Here is a 14,581-nt window from a genome sequence, read left to right as displayed (position 1 = left end):
TCTTTATTGAATTTGTTACAATATTGCTTCTGTTTTATGTTTTGGTTTTTTGACTCCAAGGCATGTGAGATCTTAGCTCTCCGACCAGGGATCGAACCCACACGCCCTGCATTGGAAGGCGAAGTCTTAACCACTGGACCCCCAGGGAAGTCCCTGTGTTGTCTTTTATACTTACCTATATATTTACCATTTCCCATATTCTTCATTCCCACTTACAGATCAGAGTTAGTGTTTAGTGCCATTTCCTTTCTGCCTGAAGATTTTCTTTGGTATATCTTGTTGGACAGGTCTGTGGGCAATAGTTTGTCTCAGTTTTCATTTATCTTGGAATGTGCTTATTTCATCTTCATTTATGAAGAATGTTTTTGCTGGATCTAGAACTGGTAGTTTTAGTTTCTTTCTGTCAGTGCTTTGAACGTGTCATTTCACTGCCTTCTGTCCTGTGTTGTTTCTAATGATGAATCAGCCTTTAATTATATTATTGTTCCCCTGTCCATGATGAGTCCCTTTTTTCTTGCTGCTTTCAAGATTTCCCTGTTTTTGTTTGGCTTTTGTATTTACTTAGCAGTTTGACTAAGTTGTATCTAGGTGTATCTCTTTGTATTTATTTTACTTTGGTTTGAAATTCTCTGAGGTATGTAATGTTTTCATCAAATTTGAGAAGTCTTTAGTAATTATTTCTTGATATATTTTTGGTTGAAAACTAGACATTTTAGTTAGTAGATTATAGTAATTCTGAGTTCTGTTTTAATTAATTGTTTATTTTTTAGTAACTTGCCTGGACTTTAACTGTGGGATCAGTGTAGACTCCCTTGTGGTATACAACTGCTGATGTCTCTGCTGAGTTTTTTAATTCTTGTTTTTTGGACTGGCTTCCTTAAGGGTCTTCCCTGTGTCTGCGTAACTCACTTGTTAGCTAATGATTTGGGCAGAGGTAGTAAATACCTTTAGCCTGAAAGGCTTCCACCCCGTTGCTGATTGGTCTGTGTGTGGGTTTGGAAGTACATTCACAGTTAGAGCAAGTTCTCAAGTATCCCTTGGCTTTGTTTTATGCCAGGCTTCCTTAGGTCTCCCTCAGAAATGCATAGCTTGCTGTTTAACCAGGGGTGTACGGTGAGCTTATTACAGACCTTCTATGGCTCTCTAATTTACGTGATCTTTCTCTTAATTTTCTGACTACTCAGGCACTTACCCTGACTAGGACCTCAACCTCAGACCTCAACTGTAAAATTTCCCTCTTCATTCCCACCAAGTTTACCACTTTTCTCCACCAAAGCCACAGATTTTCACTGCCCCACCCTGAAATGAGTCCACCGTTTTTGCTAACAAAGCTGCTGGGTTCTTTTTCCTAGTTCCATGTTGGTAAAAATGTCAGTCTTGTCATCCTGGCTGCAGGTGGGTGGTTGGGAGTAACCTTAAGCAGGTCAGAGCCTCCCACTGTTCTTACCTATAACTTTAGCAGTTCTTCTAGAATAAACACTTATCAATTTGCAGGCTGCCTTTGGTTAATTCCCACTGCCCTGAATTGGTTGTTTTTGATAAATTTGTCTAGATTTATACTTGATCTTTATGGATGAGAATTGCCAACCTCTTCACAGCTCCATAAAACCTGCACATTTTCTTCTGTGGATGAATTTCACAGTTACTTACCAAGCTCCCTAAGAGTTCTTCTGGTATTTTGATTAGATTTACAGTGACTTATAAACTAATTTGCAGAATATCAGAATATTGAGATTTTCTTCCAGGAATGTGGCATTTATCTCCATTTATTCAGACTTACATTTTATATCCCTCAGCAAAATTATTTAGCTTACATATAGGGCTGGCTCATATTTTGTGAAGCTTACTTGTAGCATTTTAAAAGCTTTTCTGGCAGTTACTAATGAAATGACTTTTTCCATTGTATTTTCTAATTGTTTATTGCCAGATGGTAGGAAAGTTAGTTTTAAGAGTTTGTATAAGTTGACCTTGTATGTGATTGCCTCGCTGAACTCTCCTTTTCATTCTAATAGTTTGTCAGTTTATATATTTGTGTTCTTTTAGGTAGTCTACCATATTATTTGCAAATAATGATGGTTCTATCTTTGCATAATCTATATTTGTATTTCTTAAAGTTTTTTCATTTAAAAAAATTATTTATTTAAAAAATTCTGTTGTGTAGGTTATGCCCGCTAGGAAAATAGTAAAGCAGTAGGCATATTGGCCTTAGGGACTTTACTAGAAATATTTTTAATGCTTCACCATGAAGCATAATATTGTGTAGGTCCTTTTATTGATCTAAAAATTTTTTTCTTAGTATCAAGGGTATTTTGACATGTAGTGAGATCATATTATTTTTCTCTTTTGATTTCCTAATATCACAGATAAGAAATACATCATTGATCAAGATGTATTATAATTTTAATATTTTCCTTGATTGAGTTTTCTAGTATTTTATTTATTATTTTTACATGTAATAAATGAGATTGGCTTAAAAAGAACAATGCCTGATAAACCAGAGATTCATTCCAAATTAAAATAATTATAGATTTCCCTTTCTTCAGGAATTTCGTTTAGGAGCTGCTCATTACTCTCCCATTACTTATATTTGCTGTCTGTATTAAGCTAATATCCCATACTATATGGCGTCCTTTTTTGAGCAGTACAAAGCAGTTAAAATCCAGTTCCTTCAGTGCGGTGATTGTTTTTCTAGCTTTCTGAGTTACTACACATTCCTCCTTTGAGTGGTATATTCCCCTTATTATGTTTTTTAAAAAATAAGACCTTCAAGGATTGTTTAACATTTGTCTGTCTCTGTTTCTCTTTGCTGTATGTAGTCTGCCTTTATCATAATCATAAGGTATTACCTTCTTCATGTTTTTCTGTTCATTCTAGTTCCTTCTGTCACCTGCTCTTTGAAGCCTTTTTAAATCCTTCTTCTTCCTCATTAATCCCTGAGGACTATTTTTGTGTTTCTAATATAGCCTATTATAAATTGCATATACATATATCTTTATATGCACACATGCGTGCGTGCGTGCACACACACGTATTTCCCTTAACTACATCTTGGCATAATAGAAGAACTTTCTTGTTACTTTTGGTTATAAGAACAGTCTTGTTTTTGGTAAGTAAGACTCAGTCTTATGCATTTTTAAAAACTTTTCAAAATTCATTCTGCATAACAGGGATCATGAGGGGTGAAGGTGTTCTGACTCTTCACATACTTTTCCTCCTTCCGTGTGTTGGGGAACAGAGGAAGGAGGGAAAAAAGGCAAACATATTACTAAACTGGGGGAAGTTGTCATCTTCTTCTTTTAGGTTGTGGCTGCCTCTAGCTAACACTGACTGTTCATCATGGCCTATTATCAGGCATTTAAATGCTGGTTCATTGCCGCGTACAGATTCTTTCTGGCCCAACCTGTTGGCAGCTCAATGCGGCTCTCTGAATTTAGGACATATAGTAATTAGCATCTTTTGTGCTTAGTTTAGGCCTTAGGTGCAATTCTGGGATTATAAGAAACTCCTGTTAGTAATCTGTGAAATTTATTTTAAAATAAATGTTTCATGGTATAATAGGAAAAGAAACAGTCTCCAGAAGAGGGTATTAACTCATGCAGATATTACAGAGTACCTCTTCAGTGCACGGTTTTCATACCTATAATGTTAATTCTATATCCTAAAATAATTCAGCCTCTAGGAAACTTTTTCCCAGCATGTCATTCTAGAGCTGTGTCAGATGTCCTATTTAAAAATAAATTAATTTAAATTTACATTAATGAAACGTAAATAAAATTACCAATTCAGTTCCTCAGTCACACTAGCCCCATTTTAAGTGCTTCATTAGCCATATGTGACTAGTGGCTAATGTATTGGATAGTACAGAACATTACTGCCATTCAAAAAAGTTCTGTTAGACACTGCTTCTCTAGAGGATAGAGGTGAGAAATTTTTGTTACCATAGGAAGGTTAGGTACATGGAGTCGACCATATATACTAACCAGTTACTCTGTTTCACAGGGACTTTTTTTTCTTGCCCATGTGAGGGAAGTTTGTGAAAGGGAGAAAAATTGGCGCACGACTGAGCAATGTATTGCTTTCAGATTCATCTGATATTTAGCTTTTCGTGTGGAAATGTCAAATAACTGCTATTGCAAACATAGTTGACAGCAGGATTCAAAGTTCAAACATTTCCACCCACCAGAGACGAACTCCCTAGTTCCTCCTTCCTATTCCCTTCTTATTATTCCCTCATTCCTCAGGTGAAGGTCGGCACAACTTCAGTCCTAAGACAAGGTAAGACTGGCATTGGTAGAAAGGCGAATGTTTGCATATGTGTATTTGTGTGTGTGTAAAGATTTGGGGACAAGTGACTTAACTTTCAGAGTAATAAATTCTTCCTTTTTTTTTTATTAACCAAGCCCTTAGATATCATCTAATTGAATGCCTGTCCACATTTTACATGCAAGTAAACTGAGGCTCGAGAAAGTGACTGCCCAAGAACATATCAATAGTTAATGGTAAATCTGGAACTAAGACCTTTGTTCATTGACACCATATCATTGAGCATTCTGCTAAATCATTTACCGTTCCCATTTTAATTCTTTATTCACTGCTAACTATTGCTGCAGATTTAATGACAAGTGTTTAAAGGTAAAAATAACTAGTTATTATAATGCATTTCTTATTTTTAAAATATTGCTTTTTGTATGTTTTAAAGGATTTGGTAATTTTAATTTTTTCAGATTGAAGAAGAAGAGAGGAAAAGAATAGAAGATATGAAAGAAAATGAACGGATAAAAGCAACTAAAGAATTGGAAACCTGGAAAGAACATCAAAGAAAAGCTGAAGAACATAAAATAATTCAGAGAGAAGAAAAATTATATCAACAAGAAAAGCAAATTGAAGAAGAGAGAAAAAAATTAAAACATAAAGGTCTTACTAGGAATTCAATATCTAGAAATCTTGCCACAAAAGGTACAATGATTACTTAATATTTTCTGGGAAAGTGAGTCCTGTTAGTGAAGTATATATGTCAGAGTGTGTGTGTGTGTGTGTGTGTGTGTGTGTGTGTGTGTGTGTGTGTGTGTGTGTATGTGAATGAATCTATCCACAGTATCAGGTCATTATTTTGGTATATGAATTACTGCAATACAAAGACTAAGGTGAAAGACTTATTCCTTCTTCTAGGAAGTAGTGAAGTTTTCATAATAAAATGAGCAAAGATTCAATATTGCTTTTACTCATGTGCTTCCTTTAGAAATTTATGCAGGTGTTGTTAAATATGTGTTTAACTCAGGTGCAGGAAGACTTGGAGTGAATTAGCAGTACCAGGAGCATTCATTTATTTCTTTAGAGATAAGAAAATAGGAATTTCATTAAAAAACCTTTTCGTCACATAACTCAGGAAAATAAATACTGTTAAGCAAACTTCACTGTAAGCAGACAAGAACTCTTCTGGCCTTTGATTCTAGTGTATTCAAAAATAGGTGAGAGGGCAATTTTCTTTATTGAAAGCTAAGAGTTTGTTTTTATCTGATTTTAGAATATTAAACTTCGTTTTGGGTTTATTTATGTTTAGTAAATGGAATGTTTTGTAGTTAAATCACTTACATAATAGTGACAATTAACATTTCTTGGGTGATTACTATATTCCAGGTAATTTTATTGATTGTATCACTCAATCCTCACAACAGCACTTTGGGGTAAGTGCTGTTATTCTTATTTTAAAGGAAATAGGTGTTTTGAAAGGATAAACAACTACCCAGTAAGCAAACCTATAGGATTTGAACCCGGATCTGATTCTGAAACCTATGTTCTTTTCAAAGGCTACATGTCTTTACTACTTTAACAGTGAGGTTTAGCATGTTAAGTCATTTAGAGTAAATATTAAGCAGTAGCTTTATTAAATTTATATATTTTGTGGTTTAATATTGACATGCAAGTTAACTACTACACTATCTCCTTCTTTAATGCCATTTCAACAAAATATTGATACAACTGGAGTATTTGAAAGCATTTCCTTCCTAATTTCAATTACTTCTAAACAAATAGGATGTTTTAAAACACTGGTGGAACCCAAACAAACTTTTGTATATAAGAGATATCCTGAAGATGTTTTAAAAAAATTCATCCAAGGATACAAGGGAAATTAAACATGGTGGAGGAAAAAAAATGTATAAATCAGCTTTTTTTGGATTTTTTACTCTAGAAGTCCTTTTTTTCCTTATTTCAGTAGTATCATTATGGATGACTGGTAGCATTCTTTAGTAGGCTTTGGTTACTTTCTTCCATCTCGTCCATGCATTTAACAAATATTCATTTACTCAGTGTCTCCTCTGTACTAGGAGTTATAGAATATACAAATATGACTTAACGTGTGGCCAGTGCCTAAGGAACATAAAATGTTGTAGATACAAATAACTTCAGTTAGCTGGGATTTGTGAGTAACGGCTTAAAATATTGACAAATGTCTCATTGGCCAGTAAAGTTAGACCTCTTAAAGAGGAAAACTTGGCTGCTCCTAAAAAGTCTAATGCTACTGTTTTAATGCCACCTTTAACTAAAAATGCTCATTTGATAACATTTTTAACTATAGAAAGAATATTGTATTATTTGCCCCAGAAACGTTCTTGAGACAAGCTACTTTTATAGTATACTGAATACAAATGGTGTGGCGGGTGCTGTAGATTGCCTACTCAATATATACTCTCCTTTTCCTTTTTTACCAATAGAATCATGATTTGGGGGTGGGGGACAGAAGAAATGTGTCCAGCTTAAAAACTTACCTCTTGGAAGTTTGAGTATTGATTGGATATTTGAAGAAATTAAGGAATAATTACATTTTTTTTCTTTAGATGTGATAATGGTATTTTCTTTAGATGTGATAATTTATAAAGTCCTCATCTTGTAGAGATGCCTACTGAAATATTTATAGGTAAATATAATGTCTGAGATTTGCTTCAAAATAATATGGTATGTGAAAGTGGATAGAGGTAAAGATGAAATGGTGTTGGCCATGAGTTGATAATTGAAGTCACGTCATGAATGCATGATTATGATTATTCTATCCTGTCTACTTTTGTACATATTTGAAATTTTTTATTATAAAATGAAAAAATAAGGAACAAAGCACAGTGATTCATTTTTACAAACAAAGTAATTTTAAATTAGTTTTAAAAAAAAGGGAAAACAAAATTTACTTCCTCAGACTCTCTTGTAACTGTATGTAGCCAAGTGGCACAGTTCTGGCTCTTGAAATGCAAGAAGAAATCTACTAAGGATTTATAGAAAAGTATTACTTTTCTGAGATAAGTGTCCCCAGTTCCTTTCTGCTTGCTCCCCCTTTCCTTTTTCTACCTAAGATGAAGATCTTTGCCAAGAAGTGCATTAACACTTCTTGAGATCATGAAGAGGCATGCCATACATTAAGAATGATAGAACAGGGAAGAAGAAAGAGCCTGGGACATTAATGACATTGGAAAGCTGATAAATCGTGCTGAACTATCTTTCTTCAAGCTTGTTAAGTGAGAAAAATAAACCCATGTTTGGTTAAACCACTGTAGTCATGTTTTTTTTTCACACAGCCTAGAGAATTTTTGACTTCTGGAAATGGGTAATGGAAGGGAAGGTTGATTTAGCATTTGAAAATCATTCAGTATAATTATACTAACAGAACAAAGGACAAATGTGATTATTTCAATATTGCAAAGAGGCATTTGACAAAATCCAACACCCATTTATAATAAAAAATTGGACTAGAAAGAAACTTTCTCAACCTGATAAGAGCCTTCTACACAAAAATCTATAGCAAACATCATATTTACTGATGAATTAATGTGTACTTTGTCCCTTAGGTTGAAGAGCAAGGCAAGCATGTCTGTTTTCACTACCTCATTCAACATTATACTAGAGGTCCTAACTGCTGCATTAAGACAAGAAGAAGAAATAAAAGCCATGAAGATTAGACAGGAAGAAGTAAAACTGTCTATTTGTAGATGACATGATTGTCTATGTAGAAATCCCTAAGGAATCTACAGATAACTGCTAGACCTAATAAGTGAATTTAGCAACGTCTCAAGATATAAGATAGCAAAAATCACTTATGATTTTATTTATCAACAGCAAATAATTGGAAAATTAAACTTTAAACAATGTATAATAACACTAAGACAAAATGTTTAGGAATAAATTTAATAAAAGAAGTGTAAGATCTCATCACTGAAAACTATAAAAAATTACTGAGAGATATTTTTAAAGGCCTAAACAAATGGAGAGATATAGGATGTTCATGAATAGGAAAACTCAATATTGTTAAGATGTCACTTCTCCTTAAATTGATGTATAGATTTAATGCAATTCCAACAGAAATACCAGTAAGCTTTTTATAGAAATCGACAAGCTGATTCTAAAATTTATATTAGAATGCAAATGACCTAGACTAGCTAAAGAAATTTTTAAAAATAAGAACAAAGATGTTGGACTTATACTACCTTTATACTACCTGATTTGAGGACTTAACATCAAGCTACAGTAATCAAGATAGTGTGGAACTGGTGAAAGGATGAACAGAAAGGTCAAAAGAATGGAGTACAGTGAGTAGAAATAGATCCTTACCTGTATGGTCTGATGCTTTTCATCAAAAGCAGAACAGTTCAATGGGGAAAGGAAAGTCTGGAACAATTGGGTATCTATGGAAACAAATGAACATTGATTCTTGCCTCACCGTGTACATAATATATACACAGAAGACAAACTACCCAATAAACAATTAGACAAAAAATTTGAATGAACTTTTCACCAAAGAAGACATATGAATGGTCAATATGCACATGAAATGATGTTCAACATCATTAGTAAGGAAATGCAAATTAAACCACAGTGAAATATAGTACATATCCACTAAGATAGCTAATATTAAATATTAGAGAGTCCATCAGTACAAAGTGTTATTGAGGATGTGCTACAATTGGACCTTGTACAATGATGGTCAAAATATAAAATGATACAACCACTTTGGAAGAGTGTCAACTGTCATATAACCTGTCATATAACTCAACCATTTTAGCCCTAGGTATTTACACAAGAGAAATGTGTCTACCTAAAAACTTGTATTCAAATGTTTACAGCAGCTTTATTTACAATAGTGAACAACTGGAAACAATGTCCATCAACAGGTGAATGGATAAACAAATTATGAAATACATTCATAAAATGGAATATTACTCTTCAATAAAAAGGAGATAACTGGGACTTCCCTGGTGGCCCAGTGGTTAAGAATCTGCCTGCCAGTGCAGGGGACACGGGTTCGATCCCTGGCCCGGGAAGATCCCACATGCTGCAGAGCAACTCAGCCTGTGCACCACAACTACTGAGCCTGCGCACGTAGAGCCTGTGCTCTGCAACAAAAGCCACTGCAATGAGAAGCCCACGCACCACAATGAAGAGTAAACCCTGCTCGCCACAACTAGAGAAAGCCCATGCACAGCAATGAAGACCTAATGCAGTCAAAAATAAACAAATTTATTTTTTAAAAAAGAGACAACTACTGATACACATGACATGAATGAATCACAAAATTATTCTGAAAAAAGCAAGACACTAGTCCATAGTGTGTGAAATTCTAGAAAATACTAATTTATAATGACTGAGAGCACATCAGTGGTTGCCTGGGGCCAGGAGTGAAGGGAAAGGATGAACTTCACAGGGTTATAGGGGACTCTTAGAGGTGATAGAAATTTTCTGTGTTGATTGTGATTTCAGGAGCATGTACATCTGTCAGAACTCATTTAATATACTTTAAAATGAGTATAGTTATTGTACGTGAATTATTTCTCAATAAAATTGAAAAAATAATGTTTATTGATTTTAGGCAGGAAAGCATCAAAGTGTGCACGATTTCCTCAAGTTCTTACTATTCCACAGAGTTATGCTTAGGGCCAGGCATAGTGAGGCCATTCCCCCAAAAGGCTCCAATTGAGGGTCCCTGCTCTTGTACTGTTGTCTATATTTATAAGGTACGAGGAAAGGGGAATCAATGAGCATTAATTAGTTACATGACTATGGGGGCTTTCTTGTCTTGTTAGAAACAGCTTTGTTCAAAAGGGGAAGCCGGAACTTCCCTGGCGGTCCAGTGGTTAAGACTTTGCCTTCCAATGCAGGGCATGCAGGTTCGATCCTTGGTCGGGGAGCTAAGATCCCACATGCCTCGAGGCCAAAAAATCAAAACATAAAACAGAAGCAATGTTGTAACAAACTCAATAAAGACTTTAAAAATGTTCCACATAAAAATAAAAAAATCCAAAAGGGGAAGCCTCTTGAGGTCAGTTACTGGTATCTGTTGAACTAGTTTTGATTTGCTGAGCTATCTATTTGCTAAGCTACTAAAAGCATTGTAGTGGGAGAGATGAGGCTTCAGGGCAGGTGGATTTGTCCCTTTTCAACTTGGTAGAACTAGGTACGTCTAAAGGTAGGGGCAAATGTAGGTCTGGAAAAAAATAGGATTGGTTGAAAGTGCATAGGACTTTGATTACCAGCTCTCCTCCCGTACTACAGCAGATAACTGGAGGTTTACTTTCTGCACAATTGAGGACTGAGTGAGATTCTGCTCTGAAAATACAGAGATTGAGTGAAAGTCTGCATTGTAAAAATCTAAATACTGATTCAAGAGATCCCCTCCAGCTCTATTCTCTTCCCCATATGCATGCAGGAGCCCAGTGCACCTGTTATGTAGACTGGAGAATTCCTCTACAGGGAAGCTAACTAGTATAGGATGAAAAAACCCTGGCATTTATAATGGCCCCACTAGTTCACCATGCTGAAGCTCACTAGTCAACAATCTTTAGATTCATGTACACAAAACTTCCAGTCAGAATATTTGTACTTCATCTTTAATATGAACAGACAGCCAAGAACCAAACAGAAAAATGCAAATTGGAACAACCAAGTAATGCAGGGAATAGAAGAAAACTTAAAAAGAAGTATAATTAGGTGGGGCTAATGGCAGGTTCTGGGAGGGCTCCCGCTGAGTACTTACCAGAAATTCTGCCAGTGTCCTTGTCCCCACGGTGAGCCACAGCCACCCCCCGCCTCTGCAGAAGACCCTCCAACACTAGCAGGATGGACACCAACCTCCAAACTTCATTCATATGTTGAACCTGAAGACAGTTGACACACCAAGAGAATCTGACAGAACGTCCTCACATGAGGGACTCCTGGTGAAATCAGTTTGTGGAAACAGTCACAGTGCATCAAGAAACCTTTAGTATTCACAGAAAGATACACGAGATGAAAAGGCAGAGGGATATGTACCAGATGAAGGAACAAGATAAAACTCCAGAAAAACAACTAAATGAAGTGGAGACAGGCAACCTTCCAGAAAAATAATTCAGAATAATGATAGTGAAGATGATCCAGGACCTCGGAAAAAGAATGGAGGCAAAGATCGAGAAAATGCAAGAAATGTTTAACAAAGACCTAGAAGAACTAAAGAACAAACAAACAGAGATGAACAATACAATAACTGAAATGAAAAATACACTAGAAGGAATCAATAGCAGAATAACTGAGGCAGAAGAATGGATAAGTGACCTGGAAGACAGAATGGTGGAATTCAGTGCTGCAGAGCAGAATAAAGAAAAAAGAACGAAAAGAAATGAAGACAGCCTAAGAGACCTCTGGGAAAACATTAAACGCAAAAACATTCACATTATAGGGGTCCCAGAAGGAGAAGATAGAGAGAAAGGACCCGAGAAAATATTTGAAGAGATTATAGTCGAAAACTTCCCTAACATGGGAAAGGAAATAGCCACCCAAGTCCAGGAAGCACAGCGAGTCCCATACAGGATAAACCCAAGGAGAAACACGCTGAGACACATAATAATCAAATTGGCAAAAATTAAAGACAAAGAAAAATTATTGAAATCAGCAAGGGAAAAATGACAAATAACATACAAGGGAACTCCCATAAGGTTAACAGCTGATTTCTCAGCAGAAACTCTACAAGCCAGAAGGGAGTGGCATGATATACTTAAAGTGATGAAAGGGAAGAACCTACAACCAAGATTACTCTACCTGGCAAGGTTCTCATTCAGATTCAATGGAGAAATCAAAAGCTTAACAGACAAGCAAAAGCTAAGAGAATTCACCACAAAACCAGCTCTACAACAAATGCTAAAGGAACTTCTCTCTAACTGGGAAGCACAAGAGAAGAAAAGAACCTACAGAAACAAACCCAAAACAATTAAGAAAATGGTCATAAGAACATACATATCGATAATTACCTTAAACCTGAATGGAATAAATGCTCCAACCAATAGAACACAGGCTTGCTGAATGGATACAAAAACAAGACCTATATATATGCTGGCCACAAGAGACCCACTTCAGACCTAGAGACACATACAGACTGAAAGTGAAGGAATGGAAAAAGATATTCCATGCAAATGGAAATCAAAAGAAAGCTAGAGTAGCAATACCCATATCTGATAAAGTAGACTTTAAACTAAAGACTGTTACAGGAGACAAGGAAGGACACTACATAATGATCAACAGATCAATCCAAGAAGAAGATACAACAATTATAAATATATATGCACCCAACATAGGAGCACCTCAATACATAAGGCAACTGCTAACAGCTATAAAAGAGGAAATCGACAGTAACACAATAATAGTGGGGGACTTTAACACCTCACTTACACCAATGGACAGATCATCCAAAATGAAAATAAATAAGGAAACAGAAGCTTTAAATGACACAATAGACCAGATAGATTTAATTGGTATTTATAGGACATTCCATCCAAAAACAGCAGATTACACTTTCTTCTCAAGTGCTCACGGAACATTCTCCAGGATAGATCACATCTTGGGTCACAAATCAAGCCTCAGTAAATTTAAGAAAATTGAAATCATATCAAACATCTTTTCTGACCACAATGCTATGAGATTAGAATTGAATTACAGGGGAGAAATGTAAAACACACAAACACATGAGGGCTAAACACTATGTTACTAAATAACCAAGAGATCACTGAAGAAATCAAAGAGGAAATCAAAAAATACCTAGAGACAAATGACAATGAAAACACGACGATCCAAAACCTATGGGATGCAGCAAAAGCAGTTCTAAGAGGGAAGTTTATAGCTATACAAGCCTACCTCAAGAAACAAGAAAAATCTCAAATAAAGCGTCTAACTTTACACCTAAAGGAACTAGAGAAAGAAGAACAAACAAACCCCAAAGTTGGCAGAAGGAAAGAAATCATAAAGATCAGAGCAGAAATAAATGAAATAGAAACAAAGAAAACAATAGCAAAGATCAATAAAACTAAAAGCTGGTTCTTTGAGAAGATAAACAAAATTGATAAACCATTAGCTAGACTCATCAAGAAAAAGAGGGAGAGAACTCAAATCAATAAAATTAGAAATGAAAAAGAAGTTACAACAGACACTGCATGCAGAAATACAAAACATACTAAGAGACTACAACAAGCAACTCTATGCCAATAAAATGGACAACCTGGAAGAAATGGACAAATTCTTAGAAAGGTATAACCTTCCAAGACTGAACCAGGAAGAAACAGAAAATATGAACAGACCAATCACAAGTAATGAAATTGAAAATGTGATGAAAAATCTTCCAACAAACAAAAGTCCAGAACCAGATGGTTTCACAGGTGAATTCTATCAAACATTTAGAGACGAGCTGACACCCATCCTTCTCAAACTCTTCCAAAAAATTGCAGAGGAAGGAACACTCCCAAACTCATTCTATGAGGCCACCATCACCCTGATACCAAAACCAGACAAAGATACTACAGAAAAAGAAAATTACAGGCCAATATCACTGATGAATATAGATGCAAAGATCCTCAACAAAATACTAGCAAACAGAATCCAAAAACACATTAAAACGATCATATGCCATGATCAAGTGGGATTTATCCCAGGGATGCAAGGATTCTTCAATATACATAAATCAATCAGTGTGATAAACCATATTGACAAATTGAAGAATAAAAACCATGTGATCATCTCAATAGACGCAGAAAAAGCTTTTGACAAAATTCAACACCCATTTATGATAAAAACTCTCCAGAAAGTGGGCATAGAGGGAACCTACCTCAATATAGTAAAGGCCATATATGAGAAACCCACAGCAAACGTCATTCTCAATGGTGAAAAACTGAAAGCATTTCCTCTAAGTTCAGGAACAAGAAAAGGATGTCCACTCCCACCACTGTTATTCAACACAGTTTTGGAAGTCCTAGCCACGGCAATCAGAGAAGAAAAAGACATAAAAGGAATACAAATTGGAAAAGAAAAAGTAAAACTGTCACTGTTTGCAGATAACATGATACTATAAATAGAGAATCCTAAAGATGCTACCAGAAAACTACTAGCGCTAATCAATGAATTTGGTAAAGTTGCAGGATACAAAATTAATGCACAGAAATCTCTTGCATTCCTATACACTAATGATGAAAGATCTGAAAGGGAAACTAAGGAAACACTCCCATTTACCACTGCTACAAGAAGAATAAAATACCTAGGAATAAACCTACCTAGGGAGACAAAAGACGTGTATGCAGAAAACTAT

The 14,581-nt window shown here is 35.5% G+C and overlaps 1 protein-coding gene across 4 annotated transcripts in view; it reads left to right on the top strand.

Annotated features, from left to right (window-relative positions):
* Positions 1–14,581, top strand: part of DNAAF4 (dynein axonemal assembly factor 4) — a 77,806-nt gene that overhangs the window by 35,586 nt on the left and 27,639 nt on the right. For all 4 annotated transcript variants that reach the window (XM_073801034.1, XM_019946757.3, XM_073801035.1 and 1 more), the window contains exon 4: positions 4,725–4,956. In XM_073801034.1, the coding sequence (XP_073657135.1) occupies positions 4,725–4,956 (232 nt within the window). The remainder of the gene's footprint in view (positions 1–4,724; positions 4,957–14,581) is intronic.

This window comes from Tursiops truncatus, chromosome 2, assembly GCF_011762595.2.
Source record: "Tursiops truncatus isolate mTurTru1 chromosome 2, mTurTru1.mat.Y, whole genome shotgun sequence".
NCBI classification, from domain to species: Eukaryota; Metazoa; Chordata; class Mammalia; order Artiodactyla; family Delphinidae; genus Tursiops; species Tursiops truncatus.
The sequence above is the reverse complement of the archived record's forward strand: the minus strand, read 5'-3'. Positions and strand labels throughout refer to the sequence as shown.